Source organism: Bombyx mori, chromosome 1 (assembly GCF_030269925.1).
Source record: "Bombyx mori chromosome 1, ASM3026992v2".
NCBI lineage: Eukaryota > Metazoa > Arthropoda > Insecta > Lepidoptera > Bombycidae > Bombyx > Bombyx mori.
In genome coordinates, this window is record NC_085107.1 from 20,111,513 (window position 1) to 20,138,855 (window position 27,343).

General features: G+C 36.4%; 1 protein-coding gene and 1 long non-coding RNA gene across 2 annotated transcripts in view; one reads left to right on the forward strand and one right to left on the reverse strand.

Moving 5' to 3' along the window:
- Positions 1-1,237: 1,237 nt before the first annotated feature.
- Awh (arrowhead PA) overlaps positions 1,238-27,343 on the reverse strand; it is a 63,739-nt gene continuing 37,633 nt past the window's right edge. The window contains 5 exon segments of the mRNA NM_001257012.1: positions 1,238-1,466; positions 2,363-2,458; positions 2,711-2,953; positions 3,899-4,116; positions 22,067-22,248. Of these exon segments, the coding sequence (NP_001243941.1) occupies positions 1,387-1,466; positions 2,363-2,458; positions 2,711-2,953; positions 3,899-4,116; positions 22,067-22,248 (819 nt within the window). The 3' untranslated portion in view covers positions 1,238-1,386.
- On the forward strand, positions 9,492-10,599 carry LOC134199801 (uncharacterized). Its single transcript, XR_009974428.1, has 2 exons — positions 9,492-9,788; positions 10,085-10,599. It is a non-coding gene; the product is annotated as an uncharacterized LOC134199801 (long non-coding RNA).

The window sequence follows — 27,343 nt, forward strand, 5'->3', positions numbered from 1 at the left end:
TATTACTTTTTTTACGTACATAAATTAATATAACATTATCAAAATAATAAAAATATTTAAAACAACCCAAGTCTAACATTAGTGAATGTACTTATTGTTTTTTTTTTGTTTATTGCCATTTATAATATTTTGTCTGATGCTGTAAACTGTAAGCTGTGACTTTAGATTCGTAAACAAGCAATGTAACAATGTTTAGCAGGTGTACGTAGGTACACGAGAACCTCTTAGACCTCACCACTAATTGTCTTCGTCATCTTGAGAGATGATGTCGTTTTCTCAATAGCTTTGTGATAATCACAGTAATCATTGTCAGGGTGAATCGAATAAGAACATTTGTTTGCGGGAGATGTATATAAGCAGGATCATGATGGACCCGGCCTACTTCCATGGATTCCGTACGTTTATAAAATGTGAAGCTAAACAGAGAGTGATTACAATGCATTGTAAGTCGCTCCGTAGAAAGTGTCCTCAGACTTTGAGAATATTTTTCGGTAACAATATTTACAGTGGATTCAGTTACATAGAATTTAAAATTCTCATTTTCAGCTCACACTGTGTAATAAAAAAATACAAGTAAACTAAATTAAAATAATTTAAAAAAACAAATGTTTTAAAATCTATCTTTACATAATACAACTTACTAATAATAATTTATATTATATGGCATGTATTTACAATGAAATTTATTAACAAAAGCATTTCTCTTTCAATTTTTTATAATACATTTCGATTCTTGCATAGAATTATGCACATTCCTGTTAAATAAATAATAAAATAATATTCAAACTCAATAAGATATGTTTTATAGAATTGAATTTAGATTATAATTGCAATTGAATTGACTAATTAATTGAATCCTGATATATGAGAGATATTATGAAGACCAGTCATTCTTTCATATTTTCAACACATTTCGACTAACATTACCGGCAAGGAAAAGGTTAGAAAAAACAAATTTATAGCAGGGATCGTGGATAAGATTGTAAACTGTTTTATGAAATTTATCATTTTATTTATGTATCAAATTAATGTTAAAAATTATAATTGCCATTGCAGTGTGAATGCCGTTAATTTATAACTTATTTACGTTGATTATGTTTGTTGTTTAGAAAACGAGACTTGAAGGTTTCACTTCATGAAATAGTTTTATAGATAACCAATAGATGTCACTAGCTATTGAACTATTGCATAAGTTACCATTAGAAAACAACTGACAAAATAATTATTATACAAAATGACTAAAAGACTAATTTATTTTTAGAATAACAATTTGTAAACTTTTACTCAGTTTAAACTTTTCTAATTCCAAAAATAGACATAAAAAAAAGATAATTCTTAAGACTACTATACAAAGACGATTCTTGAATACGTCACGACAACTTGACTTCAGACTTCACTCTGCATGCAGTGGATCGAAGAATCTTCAGAAAGCTCATCCATTGAAGAGTCGGTGAAAGAGGTACCGTCTGTAAAAATCGAGAAGTATGTATGAGAAGGGTGTTTTGGAGATTCGATGTAAGTGCTGCTCAATCATCGGTCAGTTTTAGCCTCCTGACTACGTCCCTTTTATCAGCCATAAGCACAGCTAATAGTGCCACAAACTTATCTGAATCGAAATGACCCGGTGGCCAAAGAGGGAATTAGCGACGCCATTTTAAATTTTCAATTGACTTCTATTCAGTACTGTCAGATACATTGATTTTTGTTCCACTTTTTAGTTAGTTGATTCGCTTTTTTCGAATCTGCTCAAACAAACATATAATTATGTTTTTGACTTTTTCGTGAGGAAAATTGACTTTTGATCAACTGCTTTCTAGATCAATAGGGTACGGCGTATTAGGTATGGCAACATCGATGAACTAAAGAGCACGAACGAGACAGCCATATGATACCAAGCAAAAACCAATCCAGAGTAAACTAATAGTGTATGACATCAGTAGGATAGAGTAGGATAGTGTATATTAGATGCTGGAGAGTTTGGAACCATATTCGATGAACGCGTAATTAATTTATTTTGATTATCTGCGATTTCGATTCTAAGAAATGTCAGTAAACGTCTCTCTGGGTAAAACTTGTTCATGGTTTTATTTAAAGTGACACTGCGGTATGACAGATAAGTTTGCGACACGGAACTTTTGCACGGTACTGTACGGGACAGCTTGACGATTCAAACTTCCGCGTATGTTCACTCACAAAGCAGACTAGACTAGACTAAATTATTTATTTTTGAGGATTACGGATTGTCAAGAAATCATCTTCGTGGCTGGTCGTAGCGGCCGAGTCAGCCGGCGATAGTGGGTCTATAGTGATGGTGGAAATTGTCATTTTTAGGTTTCATTGGATTTTGTTTATGTCAAATTACCTATAGGGACGAATGGCGGTTTGTTCTGGAACGAATAAGTGAGGTGTAGGTTGATAGGCCTGCCAAACCCCACGGCGTCCCCTTCCCTGGACATCACTGTGGACAACATCTTTCTGGTCATAACACATACAACGCAATAACACGCTTTAGCTTTATAACGCTCTGCTAATATTCGCTTAATGCTCAAACACAATTTTATTGATTTCACAACCAAAATGTAAGATGTGTTTCAAAAATAGTTATCAATTTTGTTGCCTTAAGCTAAGACAAATTTATTGTAGTAACATCAACACATCCGACAATATGGTCTTAAAATCAAAGTAATAAATAACCGTAAAAAATACTAACATTGATTCTGTTTTCCTTTCCCGGTGTGCTGATGTTTCTTTTGTCTTGCGCGACTATTCTGAAACCAAACTTGCGTGACCCTCTTGCTAAGGCCGGTCACCTGCGCGATCCTCTCGAGGTCCTGTCCATCGGGATTCGAGTCTAGCTGGAAGTTTGCTTGGAGTACTTGAAGCTGTTCCTCGGTGAAGGTTGTCCGGACCCTCTTCGCTTTACTCTTGTGATAGCCCTCCGAGTCACACCCGTCTGAGATTTACATAAAAAGTTACTGTTTTCAACAGAACTCTTATGCGATGGTAATGTTTCTATTGATTAAAATTCTGTGTGTCCGCAGTCGGAACAATAGGTCCCATCATGTACCTATTTATATTATGATATATTATGATATTATCCGATTTCTAACCACCCAAACCGCAACTGTTTCTTTTACTGGTAGTAGGGCGTAGTAAAAGCCTGCACGGGTGAGTGACAGCATTCTGTGTGCTTAATGTGAGCTTTTTTTTATTGCTTAGATGGATGGACGAGCTCACAGCCCACCAGGTGTTAAGTGGTTACTGGAGCCCATAGACATCTACAACGTAAATGCGCCACCCATCTCGAGATATAAGTTCTAAGATCTCAGTATAGTTACAACGGCTACCCCACCCTTCGAACCGAAACGCATTACTGCTTCACGGCGGAAATAGGCGGGGTGGTGGTACCTACCCGCGCGGACTCCCAAGAGGTCCTACCACCAGTCAGCTTTTTAACTTCTCAACTCAAATTTGTATGGAGTTGGAAAAGCTTCCCTTTGTTTGCCGCTAGGGGCGCTGTTCCGACCCCATACAAATTCAGTTAACTTTTACGCGATCGAGAAGTTAAAAAACTCGCACTAAGTGCACATACTTGTGCTGCGAAGCAATCATGCATTCTAGTTTGAAGTGTGTGCTATATGATAAGTACAGCTGAGGCTTTAACCTTATGTGTCAAGGGTGGAGGTGAAACGTACATTGTGATATCCTTGGGCTGCCGTAACCACTTTACGTCAGATGGCCCGGCCTACCTTCAAACATTTAAGTAATACGAAAAAAAAGGAAACCATAAGCTTTAAAAAAACCAAAGCTACCTATTTGTTGTAAATGTAAATAATGATTAGGCAAAATAGTACCGTGATGATAATTTAAATGTTGTGGTTCAAGCAAAAATACTCACCATCGGATGAAATGGAGCCTCCGTCCAAGGTTTCGAGGTAGTGTGGCTTGCAGAGCACTCTGTCCTCGTGGAGAGCGAACTGTTCTCCCGTGGAGAGCTGCCGGCCGCACGCATCACACGCAAAGCACGCCAGGTGGTAGACCTGCTCGCGAGCCTTCCGCACCCAGTCGGACGAAGATATCCCTCGGCAGCACTTGGAACACTTCGCACCGAAACTCCTGTGGACCGCCGCTTCTTCCAATAATTCAATATTTTCTTGCCTATCTTAGATCAGTGCGTGTTGTAATGAAAACGATGTGACGAACTAATTGTCTTGCGTCTCGTAATGAATGGCGTTTAAATTGAAATTTATAAAAATATCGTGTGTACACCACCCAATTTGCACGGTTTAATGATCACTTAATGTTCGTAAGATTAAATGTATTTACAATACAGTTCGTCCAAACAATGTAAGAGAATATCCTTTAAAAGTGTTCGGGTTAGTACAGTGAAACTTTTTTAAAACAACGTCGAAAAACAAAATGAATGTAATGAAAATGAATGAAGTCGAGACGGGTCGCTAACATTGTACCTACACATTACATCACGCACCCGATGGAAAAAGGATTAGTCGCACTGGCCGGAGCATGCTCACCCGGCAAATTATAGGAGGCCGATGATATGTTCACCCATCCGTAAACACTGTCGGCCCTCATAATTTGTCTGGGTGTAATTGTAAAAACATTATTCAACAACAGTACATGTTCGCTCAGCAATAGAATTCGCATTAAAAGAATCAAATTGAAAAAAATAAATTGATAAACGCTTATATATCATGTTTTAATGTGTCTTGTATGTAAACTAGTGTAATTAACCGCACAATTTAATGAGTTCTCGCAAGTTATTGCATCGTGTTAAAGTCGTGTTTGCCTCTAGAACCATTTGTTGTTCACACGCTATGCTCAACAATTTTTCCTGCAACATACCTAAACAATTTTTAAAAATGTCACCCGCTGTATGTATTCGAGCGAATGTAGTGTGACTTGTTGGCATGTGATGAATTTTGTTTTAAAAGATTCATTGATTCGGACATAACACATAGAATATGTTTACGTAATAAACAAGAAAGTGACGAAACTGATCTCAATTAAACCGACTGGCAATTTTATTACTCTGCTTGAAATCAGAATTTTATGAGTTAAATGTGTATAATATGCTGAGTGTGATATTTAAGACATATTTTGCTGACCTCGTGTGGGAAGTTAGGCACGGGGAAAAAACAAGAAACATTTGTAGAGAGTAACACTAAAGAAAAAATACGTTTACAAGTCAGATCAAATTATAAGGTTATTGTTATTATGTTATGATAATGTCAGTAGTATTAAGACGAAGCATAAAGAGCACCTTTAAAATAAGCTATTAAAGTGTAGTAGAGGTAGTTCCCTCAATATGTAGTACATTCTAGTATTCAAAGTACGAGAGCAACTAAACTGAGGATCATCATAGTTCTTGAGTGAACGAAGTTCGAGAACCCATCTTTGAATTTTGGGAAATTAATTGTTAAACCGTAATGTTACTGCAAAATTTGTGTAGTTAAACTAAAAAATGGTTTAACCCAAGCGCATTGAAGACTTTTTATGTTAATATTTTTTTCCTACCTATGCTGGTAGCATTGAGAAGCTATGTCAGCGTAGCCTAACAAGTAGATGAGCTCACGGGGCTTAAACCTGACGACGTTGCTAACACTAACCCTAGCAAGAGCAGTGCTTCGCAGAGCATTAAAGACGATTATACTGTTATGTTTTCGCATTAAATCGTCGCATTAGCTCTAATTGAAGTGAATGCAAATTAAGTTAGCAGACTTAAATAATGAGATACAAGGCGGCGAACATAAAACGGCCTAAACGCGTTCTAAGTGTTGGGCTCCGTCTGGACATTAAAATCATGTAACACGTTTCGTGAATGGAAACATTTGAAAACGATCATTAATGTGTTTAAATTTTTCGACCGAAACTTATACAAAAAGTTAAAACAACTTTCCGACTGTACATGGGCATTAAATGAGTGTGTATTTTTTTGTTGTTCTAACCTTAACTGCATTATTTAATAGATTTATGTTTGAAAAATAATCACAAGTACCATCTATCGGTCCACATATTCATTTGAATATTTTAATTCGTTCGTGTAACTAGTCTGTCCCATTTGGGAGCACACCAACGACTATAATTTATTTGATAAAAAATGTTTTTCAGATAAATTAAAATTTATTCGTTCAATTTCAAAGCAGAAAGGCAAAGTACAGGCAGTTCTACAGTTTTGCACTGCTAAATACCTACTAGTCTTTAACTAGTGGTTTGGTTACGTTACCTTTACAAACGCCCAAAATTTTAATATTTTCATTACCAAAACGAATATTTACAATTAAAAATAGCGTTTAATCCTGTTAGTATTAAATCACGATTATATTATTTTGTTTGGTAAAATAATTATTCATCCAAACATACTTTTTATCTTAGAGTAACTATGAAAAAAATCAACTTCGTGTATTTAAATGCTAATTAAAAATGCCATAATTAAACCTTTCGTTAAAATAAATCAGTAGGAAGGGACCACCCGAGCTACAATGAATAGAGAAACGTGAACTACCTCACATCTTCATTACGCTGGAGTGTTAAAGCCTGTCGCTTAATTATACAAAGTTAATTGATTCGAACGGCGACGAAACCTTAATATAGTTGAGAAAAAAAAGCGAAAAATTTCATCGACGCCGCTTTTTGATATGCAAATACTCGAGTATAGAAGATAAGCTGGAGCAACACGCGAGTTTGCACTCTCGAAGATCTACGTTATCTACATATATTTGTGATACCAGAGGGCTCTTCTAGAAGGTTCCACCGTATTTATCGACGACGCTTTTAATTGTTGTATTAAATTTGCTCCGAGGAATTCGCACGCCGCTGAAATGACTTGATTGTTGTCCATTGCTTCTTTTGCAATTAATACGTTGTTGGAATATCTTAGTGTAATGAAAAACATTATTTATTTAATTCAAAACAGGTTAATCTAAGTTCGAACTACTTATACTGTTATGTATACGGCAAAAGATCTGTGCTAAAGCATAATTAAAATTATATAAGCCCCTGAGATGCTGTGACTTTTGGATTTGTCGATTTGAACATGGAACCAGAGGTGATTCGGTCAAATTTGGTGTTTGTTTTTAAATAATTATTCTGTCAACGGTCCATTCTAACTGTTAACATATAATAAAATATGTGTTAGTAGCCACTATGGATGGATTATTACACAACAAAATCGCTAAACAAGATATTAAAAAACCAATAAAATGTCCATTAATTTTTTTTTTTTTCGTAATGAAAACATTGAATTTAATATTCGTGATAATACGAAAATTTTAATTTCTAATGTATCAAACGATGGATTCGTTTGTAAGTCCAATATATCTTGCTGGTGTTTGTTTTAATAGGTTCAGTCCAAACTGCAGCGGACGAGCGAGGCGCCCGCCCCGCCCGCGGCTCCTTATAAATCCTCGCCGGTTGATTGCTTTCCAAACGTCCCTCGACTTTAGGACAGTAACATACTGTCACAGCGGAGATACGCAATATAATAAAACAGTAGTATTGTCATTCATTTGTTATAGAGCGAGTGATATGCTAGAAATGTTTGCCTCGTTGTGCTTGTAAACTTTTCGAGTGAAAGCTAATATTCGGTTTTACCTCAAAAAGAAAATACGCGTATTTAATAAAGCTTGTCGTTGAAGATTTTTATTCTTCAACATCGTTCGATACGATCCATTTTTAACCTAACCCCAGAAATATCTCTCGGGCAATTGTCAGCTTAGCACGCTATATTTATCAAATTTGTAATGTAAATAGCACATTTAACTGAACAATTGTTTATTATATTATTCAGTATTCTCATTCCGGTTAAGCATTGAGAATGCAACGGTATTGTAAACGAAGTTACAAGAAATTTGTGTTTTGTGTAGAAATTCTTGAGGTGTGTATTAAAAAAAATTTAGAGTTGTGTTCATCTCGAATATTTTCCTCATATTCTTTATATTCCTTAAGCAGTTCAGTATTATAATGTTTTAAATCGCGTAGAACGATGCATGAGAAAGAAGGCTCATTTCTCCGCATCAACCGAAAGGACTAAGTGATGTTTTTTTCCAATTCTGGGATCGATGAAGTTTGTCAAAAAGTCAAAGTGTTACTGCTACGAACTTTTTTTATTATAAAAAGTAACCGGCAATGGAAAGACACGCTATCTGACTGCGCTGGCTTTGAGCTAACGGTTTATTCTAAGGATACATGATGCATGTTGAAGATCGGCATTTCTTACGGACGAGATAGCGAAACAAGATCCGTCCTTCTCTCCGTACCTATCTCCCTTGGCCTTTTTGAGTATTGTCTCGACGTTAGTCAAATACTTTATTTTAATTTTCAGTAGTTTTCTATTGAGGATTTGATGTCTTTTGTTTTAATATAACAAACACCAATATCATGTTTATTATAGTAGGTATATTAAACAACGACTAAAATGATTGACATGTTTGCTGCGGTTGTTAAAATTGTTGCAAGCCTCGAGCCTTAGATAAACAATGCTCGATTCGCGTTAACGCAAAACTCGTTATTGTAAAAAAAAATCTACCTATTCGCTGGTAGCCTAAGAGGCTATACCAGTTACGCGCGGACGGGTAGGTGAGCTCACGGGCTCAACCTGAGAGAATTTGCTAACACTAGTCCTAGCAAGAACAGGCAGCGGCTTGGCTCTGCTCCTGGCATTGCTGAAGTCCATGGGCGACGGTAACCACTTACCATCAGGTGGGCCGTACGCTCGTCTGCCTACCAAGGCAATAAAAAAAAATAAAAAAAATGAACGGATCGGAATTGCGACCCATTGAGAATATCAGGCGTGAGCAGGTTATTGTAATGTATTGTACCTACTTAAATAATGTATTAAGATTCACAATAAAACGAACAAAAATAAATATCGGATATTCTATCGCTTAGCTTCAACTGGACGCGTAGTCTAAACTCCAATTCAATCCAAAGACATGATTTAAGTTATTTGTTTTAGCGACGCGTTTACAATTAGACTTGAGGAGTTTGTCCGGACGGTCACCGTCGCGCCTCCAGCGGTGGACCACTACAACACGATAACTAATCTTAAATTATCTGACTCCATAATATTTGTAATTAATTTATTTGTAATTTTGTAACGTAGAGATGAACATTATTATTTATCGGATGATATAAGCAAATGTAAGACAATAAAAAGAAAGTGTGATTATTTATTATTAAACCAGCAAAACCAGACCATACTCCGTTGTGATTGCTGAGTACTATGTTGTATTAAATCGAGTTATTAAATATGTTTTGTTAAATCTACTCGCACGCTACGTAATACTAAAACAAATTAATAACCATAACAGTTTCCAGCCAAAAGAACAAAGGGTGCGCAAACGCATATAATCCAAATTTTACTTGAATTAAATTAGTAACAATCCTCTCTTACACATGAACGGGTATCTTAGAATCTTAGCTTACGATCAATTAAAAATTAATTTAGAGGTAAAATTCTATTGCGAAATTTAATGTTATTGTATGTGTAAGCTAACGCAATTGCCCCATCTTACCATCAGTAAGGATATCCTTCTTCTAACACATCCTGTACTAAAACCTTCGATCAACAATAGTAACTAGATTTCGGGTCGGTGCATAAAATCCGTCTCGTCAAATAACAGCGCACTTGAAATGTGAGCTCTTATTTTGTTTAGTTCACTTCAAACACAGCCAATGTCAACCCGTCTCACAATACCGCAGTGTGTATTCAAAAGTTGCAAAAATAAGGCCCGAAAAAGCAATTTAACGGCCGGAGTATCTTACTTTCGGTAAGTACATGAAGTATAAACTATATTGTAAGCTTTAAACTTATAAATAATATTAAATTTTGAACAAAATTACCGATTTTTAACCACCGCTACAAATGTTGGCCAAGGCTCGGCCAACACATGGACAAACTTTTGCTTAACAGAACAGCATATGCATGGAGTAGATTTGCGTTGTAATAATTTTTTTAAATTTGTTAGCAGTACTTCAAAATTAGTTGGTTGAAATTGGTTAATGCTGCTTTTGTGTCTGTTTGTTTGACTCTCATTAGATACTTAGCTTTCCATTTTTATTTTAGCTTTCCTAGCAATCACGTGTGCAGAATGGATCTCGATTGTCGCCAGAGAAACAAGAGATGACTTTTATAAGCCAGCTAAGAACTCCGCTTATTGACACTGGACATCTTTGCCTTCCGTGCTCACGGTTACTGAAATGTGGCCGAAACATTATAATAAAAATACCGCGCTTGAAACCGTTTAAACGTTGTTTTATAATGTGCACTGGTCGCGAAAACTTAAAAATATATATTACACAAAAACGTAACGCTAATAAAATAATAAGTAATGTATAGATACTAACAAACATACATTTCCAAAACATAAAAAGTAAACAACTAAACTTTAACTTTAATTCATTAATAAATTATTTTAGTGTTAAGCGCGACTCCCTTACCTCCTGTAGTAAATAGAAATCGGCATTTCAAGAAGCAAAAATAAATAAAGCAAAACGATGTTAGTTCTCAGAGCAATTAAGGGAAAAGCTACTTTATTTATTGCGCTTTAAGATTGATTTAACATTAAAAGTTGTTTAAAATATGTCTTTTTATTGGTAAGTGACAGGAGTAATTTATTGCTTTGCTCGTTTTATGTGACGAATGATCGTAAGTATTAGATAATGTTTTGGAGATTTGTGACTTTATTACTAGGTGCCATAGTTGTTATTAGTTTGAAAGTAAAAGTGTTTCAAAACTTTTTTCTCCGTTTGTTAGTAAACGAATGTAGCTATATAAGTATATATTCACGCGGACAGTTTTTGCTTTAATTTTGTACGTATCCCTTTATCTAGTTACTATTGTTGATCGAAGACTAAAACTAAGAAATAAGAACACATTATTCTTTGTTCCAGTAGCCATAACTCCGAATGATATGTGCTCAGTCGACCTCAATTCTCCTTTAAATAAATGATTTAATCCAGAAAAATTTCAGCAGATCATCATGATGTCACAATTATTGTTTGTATGACTTTGTGGTATACAAAGTCATACAAACAATCGACAGCGTGATAATTGCGGATAATTGATTTGAGGTTATTTTTAATTATGTTCTCTAATCGATATTATTACTAGATAAAATATCATGCCGCGCTTTGTTTTCATGTCACTTATTGTGCAGCTAGCTACGTTGGATATGAAAGAGATGCAAAATTTATTTTCTGATGAGTGCGAGTGATGCGCCATGTCCATTCTTAACACAACAAAAACCTGACCGGCTGTTTGATATAAGAAAATCGGACCTCACTCGATTGAGAAATTTGTGTTTTTATAACTTTGGATATTTATTCGTTTCATCTTAAATGTCACCTAGTTACCTTTATAATTTTAGTATTCTGTCAATCGGTAGTACCGGGAAAAGATCAATAATAAGTTTAATACTTACATAATACAAAATGTTAGTTATTCATCCAAATTTATTTCATCACCTTCAAAGTACGCTCCTTCAGAAACAATACTCTGACGCCAGCGAATAATTAAATGACAAAATATTTTTTAAAGCCTTTTTTGGAATCGAGTTCAGTACTCGCCGCGACTTCTTCTTTATATCTTCTACCGAATGAAACCAGATGTCACGAAGGTGGTAGTTTGAGTTTAGGAAAAGAAAGAATTCGGCTCGCTCTATATCTGGTAAATAAGGTGGTTGGTTACTCGATGGTATTTGTTGAGTTTTGGTCAAAAATTCTTTCAGAATAATGGCATTGTGCAAATGCGCATTACCGTGGTGCAAAATCTGGGAATTTTCATTTCACAAGTCTGGCCTTCTTCATCAAATAGGTTGTCTTAAACACCGTAAAACGCTCAAATAATATTCTTTATTTACCGTTTGAGCTTCCGGCAAGAATTTCGAGTTCACAACACCGCGATAGAAGAAAACAATCAAAAATGACTTTGAGTTAGAAGACGCCACCCCGAAGCTTGCTGACTAGTCTGCATGTCAAACTCGTAAACTCGCGTCTCGCCACCAGTAACAATGCGTTTCACGAATGTTGGTTCGGAATTGACTCGTTCTATCATGTCCTAAGGCCTCTTATGTCATAGAGTTGTTCGAGAATATTCAGGTCTTTTGTGACTAGCCGAGCGACAACATCTTTTATTAGCAAGTGATCATTTAAAATAGCACGGATCGAATCGCGAGATACAGAAATTTCGGCGGCTATGTCTCTCAAACTTTAATAAGGATTTTCAGTCACAATTTTCTTCACTTTTAACTTTAATTTCAGACGTTGATGGTCTACCGGAGAGAGATAAATCTTCCATCTCTTCTCGACCATTTTTGAACGCTTTGAACCATTAATAAGTACCTGTTTTTCATAAAATCGAGTCACCAAAAACCTTCTAAGCCGTAAACATTTTCAATGACTCCGTACACGAAACTCCATTGCGATGCAAAATTTAAGACAAGCTCTTTGTTCTATGTTTTTGTTCATTATCAAATTCGCAATACACACTATAACTAAAAATAGCCCTGTATTTAATCTAAATAACGCAACTCAACTTCCGCGCCAAATGGAAAAAAATCTGCCAATGTCACAACAACAAAAAAATAAAACAAAAAAATCAGTTTGGAACCATCCCCCATTCCCTATACTTTGTTACTGAATCTAATAAATAATAATTATGTTCAAAAAAGTGTAGAGCTTACTAGCTTGATTGAGAGGATTTAAGAGCTTAAATAAATACAGCTAAGCCTTCCATTACGTCTATTTTAAAAAGAGTTAAAGCCAATTTTACTATTGAGATTTTCCAATAATAATTCCGCATTGTTTATCAAGCTCCCTCCAAACGGCTTATTTATGCGACAAAAGATTAATTAAAGAGAGAATGGACAAGGCGAATTTACATAGGACACGTTGTGCGCATTTGCAACGGACCTGCGTGGGCGACTACACTGCCTACGTTGGCAGGATCTCGTTGATAAATTCGCTATCACCCGATGTATTGATGTAATTATTTCATGTTTTTATTCTTTGTACATACACGCTTCTGCGCTCCTCTAGAACCACTATCCTGCTTATTATCTTGCGGTCGTGAAGCATTTATTTATACCGGTTTGAAGGACAACCGACTCGGTAATAACGTTAACCGAAAATTGTATTCTGTTAAAAAAGTAAAGATGTTCAATCGAGTGTGGTCGTCATTAATGGGAAATTATTGGTAATCACCATGAGATGGTTGTGTTTAGAACTTGTATTGATACAAGATTTTGACAAGACAGTGTAAATCAGATATATTCAGCTACATTCGGATAATTCTATGATTCTTTATCACATTTTCTATAGCATGTTTGGAAGATAAACTTTTGTGTAGAGAACATTAGTCGCAGTCAGCGCTTAGTTATATGGACCTGTTCCAGTCCGCGAGTTTCTTGCCTATTCTTTTCAGCGGTGAGACTGCATTCCGAATCGGTGCTAAAGTTATGATGACTTGGAAGTGTCTGCTTAAGCGTAATTGCGTAAAAATACAATCGATTTGATTTAAGGAATTGAGAGTATTAGAACATTATTAGGCTACAAAACAATATTGACGAAAACGACATTGAGTAACACAGTTGAGAGAGCTTATCAATGTTACTTAATTACAATGTGTTCAGCTCTTAATCAGAAGACCACCACTACTTTCCTGAGGAAGTCGGTACCTGTCTACAAAAATTCTTTGAGCTAGGTTACTGTATTTTGTATCGTGTTTTTCTTTCATGGGGGCACTATGAAAAAGACCTGTTTGTGCAATAGTAAACCGCACGTGACCGGAATAAAGCTCATCCTTATCTATGAAGCCATTTTTCGATTATTTAGGAACTAATTCCAAACCTTCATATTATTTTTGTAAATTGTAAGGTTTCCGCCAACCCTAATGTTGTTATTGATTTTGAGACGTCATTTAATCAGTCCTTAGAATACATAAGTAGGAAGTAAATTGGAATTGTAGGATTTATTTCATTAACTTTTTTTTGATAGCTTAGTTATTGCGCGGATGAATTTTTAATAAAAATAAAAAAACATATTGATACACATCGTGTCAAACCAGCGACCCCGAAATCAAGAAGCACGCTCCGTACAAGTGGGCTACCGTCTAATCAATACTCAGCTGGTGTCGACTGAATTAATTTAAGATAAAAACTCGTATAAGTACTGAAGTGAATTTTACTTAACTTGAATTCACACTGACCATAAATATATCCCTCATTTATATCAATGTTTTAATTAAGCTTCGTTTCAATCCGAAGGTGTTTCTTGTGTCGGAGATAACGTATTTTTACAGCTCCCGGTCAGTTTTAGTGCATACTTCAGCTTTGAGATGAATGAGTTCTGTTTTGTTGACGAAGATCTTTTTTATTTGATGTTAATGTTATGCAGATTTATTTGGGAATCTAATAAGGACATAATTAACATTTTAATTATTAAATATCGTCTTCTTGGATAAATTAAATAAATTATGAATTAACTCCGTATGGCCATATTGCTTTAAGTAGTAGCTTTTGTTGTTAGTGATTTGGTTGATGTGGTATTACTTAACATGATAATTGTTATGTTCTGATAACTACGTTCATCAACCATTGTCTGTAAAATTAAGTTTCAAAAAAGACATCTATTTCACAACTGTGACACGGCGATTTAGCGTGGTAACACAATTTTGATAGAAAGCACCGCCTCATGCATTGTTGGCTCTTACATTTATTAAGCCCACTTGTGCCCACTTAAACAAGGCTGGCAACATTCAAACATGTTCGCCGAAACAAAAGCTCGAACGCAGGGCGGGGCGTGACGCGTGCCAACGGCTACCAGAAAAAAAGTAACGCTAAATAAACAATAACTACGTTATATATCAAAAGAAAGCAATTACAGAAAGAGCCGCGGGCGATGTGATTTAAAACTTACATCTTACAGTGTTCGTTAAAACAATATTTAAATTATGACACGTTCCGATTGTGGGTGCCGTCGATTGGATATTGCCAATTATTTTGTGGTTTGGTAATGTTTATTAAGTACTATAAACAAATGGAGGTAAGCATAAGCATCTGGTTGACGAATGTCGGACAAAACATTTCTAATTAGAATATTCCCCCTTACTTTAGTATTGGACGCGCCGGATGGGATAGGTGGAGTGGCTATCGCGGTCAAGACGATTCAAAGATACCCGAGCAATGGTCGGTACATTCCCTTGGGACTTGAAGGTAGAGATGCTCATCGCCGGTTATGAGTGGCCTCTGCAATTGAAACAAGTTGATCCCGGTACAAGCTGTAATCTCAGCGGGCCATACGAAACGCGCGGCGTCGCCGTCCGCCGGAGGCGACGACCGGCCTAGAAAAGGACGTGGCGGTTTGCTGGGATCAGAAACGCGACTCACTGAGAAGATCCGGCGAGAAATTCAGTGTGCTGTGACAGTGGGTTAATTCGCTTGTCGAACCCTTCGTCGACGACAAGCGACGGGTTCGACGAAGACGATGACCGGTGCTTGTGGTACCTAAAAGCACCGTTAATGGATCGGGAGGATCCGTAGTGATTGTAAAGATATAAACAGCACTAATGTTGCACAATACGTCACCTATATAACTACAGATATACTGCTATACGCATGACGGTGACGCGAAATCAAAAGACTTAATCCATCTAGAAAGCATGTAACGCGCACATCACACGATCAGGTATATACGATGCGGTATATTTGTTTACGTATGTATATATAATTATATATATATATATATATGAATTCGGATAAACAGGTCGCACCGCATTCGCAAAATTAGCATGTGATTGGTGCGGTGACGCGAACCTATAAAATTTTCCCCTACCAACAAGAAGTTTTCACTTCAAAAACGCTTTAGAAAATTGTATGATAGATTACTTTGTCTATGCCTAATTAAATATAGATTCTGTCTGGTATCATTTACGTCTGGAACCTTAAAAATACGTTAACTTTTTTAATTTTACATATACGATTTTGTTAAAGTTCGTCAAAATTCCACCATTATTATTTACGAGAATGGAAATCGTTATCGTCAAACTAGTTACACTAATAATATAATATATACTCACTATAGAGATGGCACCCAACAAAGAGTCCAATTACAAATTAAATATTCGTGTGTGCCGCGCTTTGGTTACACAATCGCCGGTCGACGAGTAATGCCAACGATGGACATGAGACTCCATGACCACCATCTTTTTATTACACCGTGTCTTTACATATTTTTAATTTCTATTTTCCTTTAATTTCTTTTTAGTGTTACCGTTCTTCACTAAAGCCTATTTTTGACTGGACTCCTGATGTGAGTTTTTTGTAACGCTACTTTTCACAATTCCACTTAAATTTACATAACCATCAGCACCCTTAAATTAAATAATCGAACTATCAAGAGTTCCGAATTTTCTTAGGAAAGTATGTCTTCTAATTGATCAGTAGATCAAGTCACAAATTGTCCTAGGAATTGCAGATTCTGCGTGAAACAAGTCCAATACATTACTTTTCGGTGTAATTCTTATAGAGTTATCTAGAGTGACGCAAAGCAGGTCATGGTTGGCATTCTTTGGTATGGTACTTTTATTATCAGTAGAAGAACAACTGATTCTAATTTAAGTGCTCTCTTCTTTCTCTTCTTTTTCCACGGACGCCAAATATATATGAATCTGTATCTGTATACATCTACCAAGCTTATAATTTAGGACGTAGTTACTCTACCACCCTTTGCTAGCCATAATATAAAAAAGATCATGAATCTAAATATGTTCATTTGTTCTATTATAATATCTTAAATAATTCTCGTAAAAAATTAGCGGGCTATTTCATGGGTTAGACCCATTTCCGCACCTCTAGCGTACGGTATAATATGAGAGTTGTAAGTTAAGTATTTTTTATGGATACGTACGGATGGCATACGTTACAAATGACTAAGTATTTAAAATATTTTAGGTTGCAAGTATCGGTCAATATTGTACTCTCTATAGTCTATATTGTAGTAGTGATCATTACATGGTCACTTAATCAGCAACCCGCGCGTCGTCTTGATACTCTCAACGCTACGGTGTAAATAACGAATGTTGACCACACGTGGTCATGAAGAGTACTCAGTGTGTGACAGCGTGTGACCTTACCTTTACATCGCTTATAATTAATACCATTGATATCACATATACACGAAGCTATATATATATTCTTAATAAAGATTTGTAAGTACATAAGTTAAACACACGAACAGGCAGTAAATTTTTTATTTATTTTATTGCTCAAATGGGTGGACGAGCTCACAACCCACCTGGTGTTAAGTGGTTCCCGGAGCCCATAGCCATCTACAACGTAAATGCCGCCTCCCACCTCGAGACTTGAGTTCTTAGGTCTCAGTTTTACAGTACAACGGCTGACCCGCCCTTCTAAACGAAACCCATTACTGCTTCACGGCAGAAATAGGCAGGATGGTGGTACCTATCCGTGCGGATTCACAAGACATTCTACCAGAAGAAAAAAGTGAACATTAGTGAATTCATTAACGAGTTTTAATTTTTCTTTTCAATAATCTGCATCTCAACACAATCGTCAAAGGACCTTTTTATATATGGTACTTTATAGTTTCGAGTTTTGAAAACCCTTAAATCGTCAAAAATGATTTTATGAAATAATATGGGACCGGGATATGAGTCCCGAGGCGACAGGTGTAAATGAAGAACAGAAACCTTTTACCGCGGCTGTCTGAATACGATCTGCTGCGTAAGATCCGAGCCATTGACGAATTCACCATAGACAACCAGTTCATTCGATTTCAATAAGATATAAAAATGTTATCGGTCGAAAGTTTTATAATAATCAGTGTACACTACATCTACTTGAACACTATCCTCCATAGCGTTTAATACAAAAAATCACGTCGCATTTCAACTAAAACTCACTTGGTTTCAATAGGTCTATTACTTTTAAACTATTATACTGCTGTATGAAGCCTTGGCAATGGAAAATAAAAATTACCGTTACACACACACTAAGATACATACGTATGAAGCTAACAAAAGCGTATGAAAAACGTGAATTATGTGTTCAAACATCTTAGGGATGGATGGCTCCCGGTTGGCACTTATTTTGGGGATCGACCTGCTGTTAGCTCCGATACATTACTTTATTTACGCTCCTCTTAGATTTTACAAATACCCTAATATATGTATGCTCACCTTTGGTTATACATGTATTATAATAATATTTTGTCAGCTTTGTCTCTCTCTAAGAACAGAGCAACTTTATATAAGTAAATCAACAATAAAATTCTCATTTTCTATCTATTTTTTGTACGAATCATTTATAAACTCTATATTGTTTTCTGTGATTAAGGCTCAGCGATATGATACGTGAGGATATTTCGCGTACGCGATCGCGGCCTTGAAATCACGCACATATACTTTTGATAAGAGTAATTGACGAAGCCGAAATTAAAAGAAATATATATGTTTTAAGACATTAGTCATTACGGATCCTCCCGATCCATTAACGGTGCTTTTAGGTACCACAAGCCCGGTCACCGTCCTCGTCGAACCCGTCGCTAGCGACGAAGGGCTCCACGAGCGAATTAACCCACATACACAGCCCACTGAGTTTCTGGCCGGATCTTCTCAGTGGGTTGCGTTTACGATCCGGTGGTAGATTCTGCGAAGCACTGCTCTTGCTAGGGCCAGTGTTAGCAACACTCCGGCTTGAGCCCCGTGAGCTCATCTACACGTTAGGACGAAGCTGAAATAGCCTCTCAAGGCTATCAGCGTATTATCTATGTTCATTAGTTAGATTGTCATTATTTGCAAGTTCGTATTCTGGGAATCCTCACTAGACTCCATGACTGCGCGTGATTAATTCCACATAATTTCCCGCAGTGCAAAAATAGGCCGGTAAATGTATATTTTTACTTCAATTAGAAATCTCAGTCAGTAAGAGCGGCTTCCGTTTCCTGAACCCTTATATCTGTTTTACATATGAATGCTTTGAAGAAATCTCTTCATAGTTTCCGAATGTCCATAAAAATCATTACTGATCTGTATCAAAGTTTAAATTTCAATGAATATAAAACGTAGAAGATTGAAATACGATCAATAATTATTGTTTTTGAAATATTTCATAAACATATTCGCCCTGACGTTTAAAATTAAATCAATCAACAACTTTATTACCTCGTTTAGGTTTATACTTATCGAGTGGAGTTGCCACAATCAAAATAAATGACAAATGGAAACAGGCCTGCAAGTCATCGAGGGTCCGGTGATCGGGATATTTTCATTCGCTGGCAACATTCTCAGACGTATTGTTGCCTAACAGATTTAAAAAGAATAAAAAGCTTATTCCTTCAAGTAGTTTCTCGGAGATCATTTTTTATCAAATGAAATTCTCACCTGTTGAAGTGTATGTGATGATGACATTGAAATTTCTTTGATCTCGAAAATTTGCATAACTATTTATAATACATATATGTTATGTAAGTATAATATGTTTTATTTACGTATAATTTAAGTAGTGCAACTTGCAAATAGTGTTGTTTGTTAAAGTTATAATGTAACAGTTTTTGAAATCCATGTGTAGTTCATATTCATCTTAACTAGTTAAATTTGATTCTACTTTAATTTGCATACATGAAAAACCTTGAGGTTGATTACATGGAAGCTCCAAAAATGACTACCCCATATTCAAGAAGGAACCACACCGCGCCAAAATGATAATTTACAACGCACGCGCTTAAAAATAATGAAACACGAAAGCGCTAAGATACGAATGCCATTTAAAACTTATGTTTTCGTTTACCGCGAAAATGTAAAACATATTTTATGTAGATAACGTATTAATGTTATTTTTTTTTTTACAAAACAAGTAGCAACACAGTAAAAACAGGAGTTTTAACCGTGTCGTAATACGTATTATATTTTCGCACGTACGTGATGAGGCCTGTTAGTGCCGCATCAAAACCGTACGTGTAAAAACTATAGCGTGCCGTCTTGGACTCGGTAAGTGCCAGTTTTTACACCGGCCGACCGGCTCCACGAGCGCAAAAACCGTGAAGTGTGAAATGAAGTTTATCTTTAGCCAACCGCTTTTAGTAACTTTACACTTAATGGATCTTATTTGTATAAGGTTCTAAAATGGAATTAGTTATCTAGTTATGTCCTGATATGCACAAAAAAAGATGTGCGGTGTCGCGGGACACCGGATAGGGACAAAGTCCCTTATTATAAAAATATTAATTTTAAGTTCTATTCGAGGTATAAGGAAAATAAAACAACCCACGGTCATTCGGTAACGTGCGAACTTATTGTGGTACACTTTATTCACGGTTATTTGCATAAGAGTTAGTGTATTGCGCAAACGAACGCTCTGAGATCGTAGTCAATGAATGTAAAAAAAATATGTAATTTTTTGTACGTTATTACAAAGTTAAGTCGTACACTGTGTGCATTACTAATAAAAATCTTACGTTACGGACGTTTTTTCCCGGTTAGGGTACTCCTCCGCATCATCCCATAAGGAACTTCGTTACAAAAACTAAAACACACATTGTAGTCTATTAATGCAAAATGAAATATCTCCAGTTTGTGCACTGTAACACTTGGGAGATTTAAACAATGATAATTCAAACATTGTGATATCTACTATTAATTATTTAGGCATCCCGATGATTCTTAGGAAAGATTGTCATCGGAATTCAAGTGTGTCGTGTCGTGTCGGAGACAAGAGTCGTATGGCGGGAGAACAATGAAAGGTGGGCACATATCGATGGGCAACGCGGTCGCCGTCAAAGGGCGGTGGTAGACGGCGACGCGACGGCCGCCACACAGCGCGAGGTCGCAGGTCGCGCCTCCGCCGGCCTCTCCCCTCTCCGTACCGCACAAAACCATGACTACGTGCATTTCTAACTCCCAAGGTTAATTGGACGAAGGCATTCCGAAAGAATAACCGCTCGGCTAAACGATCGTGCGTAAACATGAATTCAGAGTTTTTATTGAACAAAATTTTGCTATCAAAAAGATTTCGTTTCGTGTTCAAATCAATTCTGCACTGGACGTTGTTAAATGAATTTAATTACTCAATTATACAGTTTTAGAGAATGCTCCATTAAGGTTTCGTACCAATGATGAGCATGTCGAATTCTGATAAGCGCGTGGAGACCACACGTTGATTGTGACTGTTAAATTAATTGTGGCTAGGAACTTTACCGGAGCCGCCTGCGAGCCAGTCGTCGGGATCTATTGCGTGCTTACTGTCTGATGAGGCCATAAAACGGTCGGGGAAACTCTTGTAAAATGATTCTTGTAATTACACTGCAATTATAACTGAGAGCAGTCGACAGCTGTACCAATCAGATGTATGTACATACGTACGTATTCAATACGTGTTGCTATTTTTTCGTAATTCTAATATAACTGACGTATTCTGCATCGGTTGTCTTAGAGAAATCATACTTAGCTATAATCTGATTAAACTTACTGCAATTTCATTTTAATCAAGCTGCTAAGTCTTGTAATAAGCAGTTGTAATATATAGATTGAAAAAACCACTATTGCACCACATAACACTTTTTGTTTATTACATTACCAGATTCTTAGATGCTAATGTGCAAGAAGAAATTATTGCAGACTGTTCAACGAACTCTTAGGCGCGTGGTGTGTCCTACACGTCTTGGGAACGAAAGATCAGCTATTTATTTATCATACTGTTGCATTAGAAATATAAGAGAAAAATCAAAAGTTAATTATAAGAAACACGATATTTAGGCAATTGATAGATGCTATTTTACTAGCGAACTTAGAGCTACGATAAATAAGCCTTAAATTATGTACAATGTGCAGAAAATCAGAGCTACCAAAACTAGGATCAATGGTAAAGGCATAACAAAATGTACAAAGAAAAAATTCAGCAATTCATCATCAAACATTTTTTTTTAAATCATTCTCATTTTCAAATCTATCTTTAATTTTTTTTAAAAATAATCGATTTTTAAGAGAACGTAGCAGCAAAGTCAGTGCAATAATAGTAAGCACTGTGATACTTACTTGGCATAATCCTGCTTGCAGTAGACCTGCCTGTCTCTGAGGAAGCAGGACGGGTGCCGGTCGAGCTGTACGGCGCAGACACAGCATCGGAGACAGCCGGTGTGCCACGCAGCCCCGCCCACCTCCAGCAAGAAGCGGTCGGCGATGGGCTCCCCGCACGCGCAGCACGTGCGGTGCTCCGTCTACAACAATTACTATGTTTTAGATAATCTTAATATATATAAATCACGTGTCACGTTGTTTGTCCGCGATGGACTCCTAAACTACTGAACCGACTTTAAATTAAATTTGCACACCGTGTGCAGTTTGATCCAACTTGAAAGATAGGATGGTTTTTATTTCGATTAATGGTCGCAATATTTATTAATTAACAATAAAATGATTTCTTATGTTGATTTTTGTTATTAATTGTAACTTTCATAAGTCTAAAACAGATGACGCCTTAAATCAGTTTTTACAGACAATTGTAATATTGTCTGACATTGATATCTCATAGATGGCGCTGTGTTAAAAATACCAACGTTTCACATAAGCTACAATTTAATGGCATTAACACCACGTGTTGCTGAGGCTAAAGTATAAGTGAAATTTATGTCGTAGTAAACGCGATACAGTGAAATCCAATTGTTCTTACTTTGTCAATTTGTGGTATTAGCACAGCCGGCCGCGTGTTATTTAGAAACAAAAACCTTAGCCACAGCAACATGTGGCCGGGTTTGCTAGTATATATTATATAAAAGAAAGTCGTGTTAGTTACACTATTTATAACTCAAGAACGGCTGAGCTGATTTGGCTGAAAATTGGTGGGGAGGTAGCTTAGAACGTTTTTATCACGTTCCCGTGTGACGTGACATAAAACGTGGTATAACAAAATGCAACTGATATGGAATAACAAACCGCAACTGAAAATAAACGTAATGTCTATGGTTAATTATAGTACAAATTTTAAGTTGATGTGTTTGTTTCGAGTTCCTATTAGCTCCTTGTGCCAAGATAGGTAATCATTAAGAAAGCCATGCCGCGACCAACAGGTTCAAATCTTTCCCGACGAAGCCGTAATGCAACTATATAGGATTCGAAACATTGCGAGTGAAAGGACTGAAGATGAACAAAAAAATATAAAAATAATAACAACTACATTACATAGCCAATAAAGAATCATTAAAATACTTGCTTTTTTAATTTACATTAATTATCCAAATAAAAAATTGATCTTGATAAAATCAAAAGTGTGCTCATTTATTGCCTCTAAGGCGGAACAATGTTCGCCGGGTCAGCTAGTACAGTAAATACAGCAGACTGCTTTCTTTAGACACATCACAGTGTGACTGCCGCAATCCTCTTTGAGACATCGACGTCTCAATTTTTATAAAATCCTTACCCGTGATGACTAGCGCTACGCTCTAGTAATGCCAATATTTCCGCTCCTATATTCTCACAATTGCTTACCAAACTGTATTGCACCGGCCCAAGCCGAAGTGTTGTAATAATCGAATTTAACACAAAGGGTGCAGTATGAACTACACGTCATGTGCGTTCATAATTGCTCATTGTGTCGTATTTATTAAATTTTATGACTCAAACTAACGTGTAATCTAATAATTAAGCCACGATTCTCCCTCAGTAAAACTCTGTCCACCCACCCTTCTGCGCGTGCAGTCGTGGTCATTGCATAGATAGATAGGACATGCCTCAAGACGTCGTATTTCTCTCGGTCAGTAGTATATTGCATAAGAGTAGTAAAGTTGACAATCGACAATATGGCTGATCCTCCAATTTCTTTTATATTTACCATTGTAAGTAGATAAACATATGTCCCACTCGATAGTAAGTAGTCACCGTTTTTAAAGGACATCTACAATTCCAAGGGCATAGTCAAATCGCTATTGCCTACTGCTGCAAACTATGCACTCCTTTATTACGTCGTGTATATATGTATATACCGAACAGCATACTAACCCACGGATACCTACCCTTCAGCGTAGTGAAATCCTAAAATCCAATTTGTATTTAACAACGGTTTCAAAAGACTTTAACACCTTCTCATAAAGTCACGAATCGCATATCTACCGCTGAACAGATATTCTCCTTTCACACATGCGTTCAACAAATAAACGCGAGCTTGATTTGCGAACACGACAATTTGTTGTAATTTAATTAGGCCCCTGTGTTATTGAATTGTTTATCTTATTGATAAATTATAGACGGTTGCTATAAACAATGTTAGTAACAGAAGAGTTCATATTGTGAATTATTTTGTTTATTTGATATCGGCTGAAGATACTTAGTGGTGTGGTATATGGTGAAAGAGCTCTCGGCCCACCTGATGTTGTTAATCTTTACCGAAGCGCATAGACATTTCTATGTAAATGTCACTACGCAGCAATTGTCTCAACTTTCAAACCGAAATGAATTACTACTTCGCGGCAGAAATAGGGAGGACGATGATACCTGTTCGCTTGGGCTCACAAGCCGCCCTACAACTAGTAATTATACAAACAATAATTTTGTATGGATTGCGATTTTAATTACACGATCTTATTATTTCATTGTGGAAGTATTCGTGAACATGTGCTAAGTACTTGTTTCATAAGAAAATATAATTGCTTGCGGAATTCGAACATCGGCACAATCGCATCGCTCGGGAAATGCTGGTCTGTACCAAGCGTCTTATCCTTTAGGCCACGATGGCTGATCGACTTTGCCAGTAGTAGTTTTTAAGTAGATTGACCCAGGAATTCTACATGTATTGTATCATAAGAGTGTTTTTGAAGCATCGCAATTTACTTAGGCATGTAAAAGATTTGTCTTCAAAGCTCATTAAAAACTCTTTTCTATCTTATGATCAATAGAAAAAAGTTGAAATTACTAGTAGCGGATAACTTCATAATCAGTGTTTTTACTACTCGTTATCTTTTATCAAAAGTTTTATGTTGTATCTCATGATGAAATAAATACGAATATTATGTTTATTTTCCTGTTACCACAAAATCACCTGATATTCAAAACTACTAAATATTTCATACAATTTTGGATGATGTTCATTTGTGGTGTTAATTTAAATCGCTGGTAGTCTATTTCTGCCGTGAAGCAGTAATGCGTTTCGGTTTGAAGGGTGGGGTAGCCGCTGTAACTATACTGAGACCTTAGAACTTATATCTCAAGATGGGTGGCGCATTTACGTTGTAGATGTCTATGGGCTCCAGTAACCACTTAACACCAGGTGGGCTGTGAGCTCGTCCACCCATCTAAGCAATAAAAAAAAAAAAAAAGTCTAATGGGCTATTCCAGCTACGCTTGGACAGGTAGGTGAGCTCACGGGCTCAACCTGGGAGAATTTGCTAACACTAGCACTACTAGTGCTAGTGCTTCAGTTCAGTTCAGTTCAGTTCAATGCTGAGAAGATCCGGTGAGAAACTCAGTGGGTTACAATACAATACATATTAGGTATGTACAGTCTTAAAACCATCTCTATTAATGAGGCTATGCTCATTTTCCACATACTGTTGAGGTATCGCAGGTAAGCCCAACTAAATAAATAAGTGGTAACTATTTGGAATTTCGTTGGGGTTTATGCGAATCTTCAATGTTTACTGCGCTTGTATCTACTAAAATCACTCATTAATTTTGTTAAAAAATCTTCCCAAAATGGGGGAAAAATGAAAGTAGCAATACAAAGTAGTAAGAAGTAATTTTCTAAGAATCAGATATTCTTGAAACGTAACTGATATTAGCTTATGGTTTAAACAAAATCAATATGAAGTATTTTTTGGATTATTCGCGAGTAGTACAGTGTAATAGTAGTATAGTTTAAACTATTTTTATAGTTCAATCACGCGTTATGTGTATTTTTGTCATTAAATTATTTCAGACATGTCGAATACTTTGAAGTTTTCGTGGTCATCACATGAGACTGAGGCGATACTCGTCAGCATCTGAATGTTGTTCTAACTACCTTCTATAAAAAATAAGAATTTATAGACTTTAAAGTTTCATTCAAACAGAACGACCTAATAGCATCTCGAGATCTGGTAGTCTGTTTCATTTGAGTTTTCGTCTTCACGATAAGAGGATCCTAGATGTGAGATTTTCATTGTTAAATCACTATAAGGTTATATAGTTAACATACATCTGTGTACAACTTAATGAGTCAAGGCAAGAGCCTTAAAACACTTAACTGAGAAAACCATAAGCCATAAATGTAAATAAAGTTTACAAATGTCACACAAAGTACATCCATTTTACGAATCGAAGAGGCAACATTATCGAAAAGTCGTTACAAGCTCATAATTGTAAATCAATTACGGCCCAACGTGCGTTGTCAGTTCGCAACTTGGAGTCCGCATATTGCGCCGCCACAAATCTTTTCACCCTAGCACACAAAAGTGTAGTCATTGACTCCGGGCGCACCCGGCCGATCAAATAATAACAAACAATAACCCACGACATTAACGTTTAGAGACGGCTCGACACCCCAAAACAAATCCACCGCAATAAATACCGAACCTACATATGTGTAGAGCCAAGCGAACAATGCACAGCAACCTATCAAAAATCTTCATAACAAATTTCTTGAGGGCCCCATTGATGATAGTGTATAATAGATCCCTGGTGGCCACAATGTCACCTTCAGCTGATACCGTTTTTATGGTAGTTTTTCTGTTCGGTCCAGGAGCGAGCTACTCGACTATAATGACGTTGTTTGATTGCGTTTAACGCGTCATTCTGGAGAGAGGGGTTTGTTTGTTGTCAGCTTTTTCGTTGAAATTATGCAAATATGATGTCGCTTGTTTTTCGTTTGGCGAGGATCGTGTTTTGCTTTGAATTTTAGAGTTGGGATAAGTCGATAGATTGAGTGATGTAAATATATCGAGAATAGAGAAAACCTGGCTTACTATAAGATTGTTATATGCTTTTTTGGTAGTGTGGCGAGAAGTTTCATTTGGATCTGTATTTATTTGTATCCTGGCTCATATTAGTATTGTAGATTGATGAGTGAATTAGGCAAGTTAATAATAAAGTGCTATATAGTACAAATTAAAATTAATTAAATAAAGGGGATCATCTGACAGGTAATTAATTATAAGGTTACTTTATAATATAACATATTATCATTTCAAATCAGAAACCAAATGAAACATAACTTTTCTTGTAAAAAGAACCTGACTCGATGCTTAAAAAGTAAAAGCTACGAAGAGGTTGACAATTAGTCGATATCAGCTTGAGATAGTTAACACAGACACGCACGCACACAAACACATAATTCGACAACACACA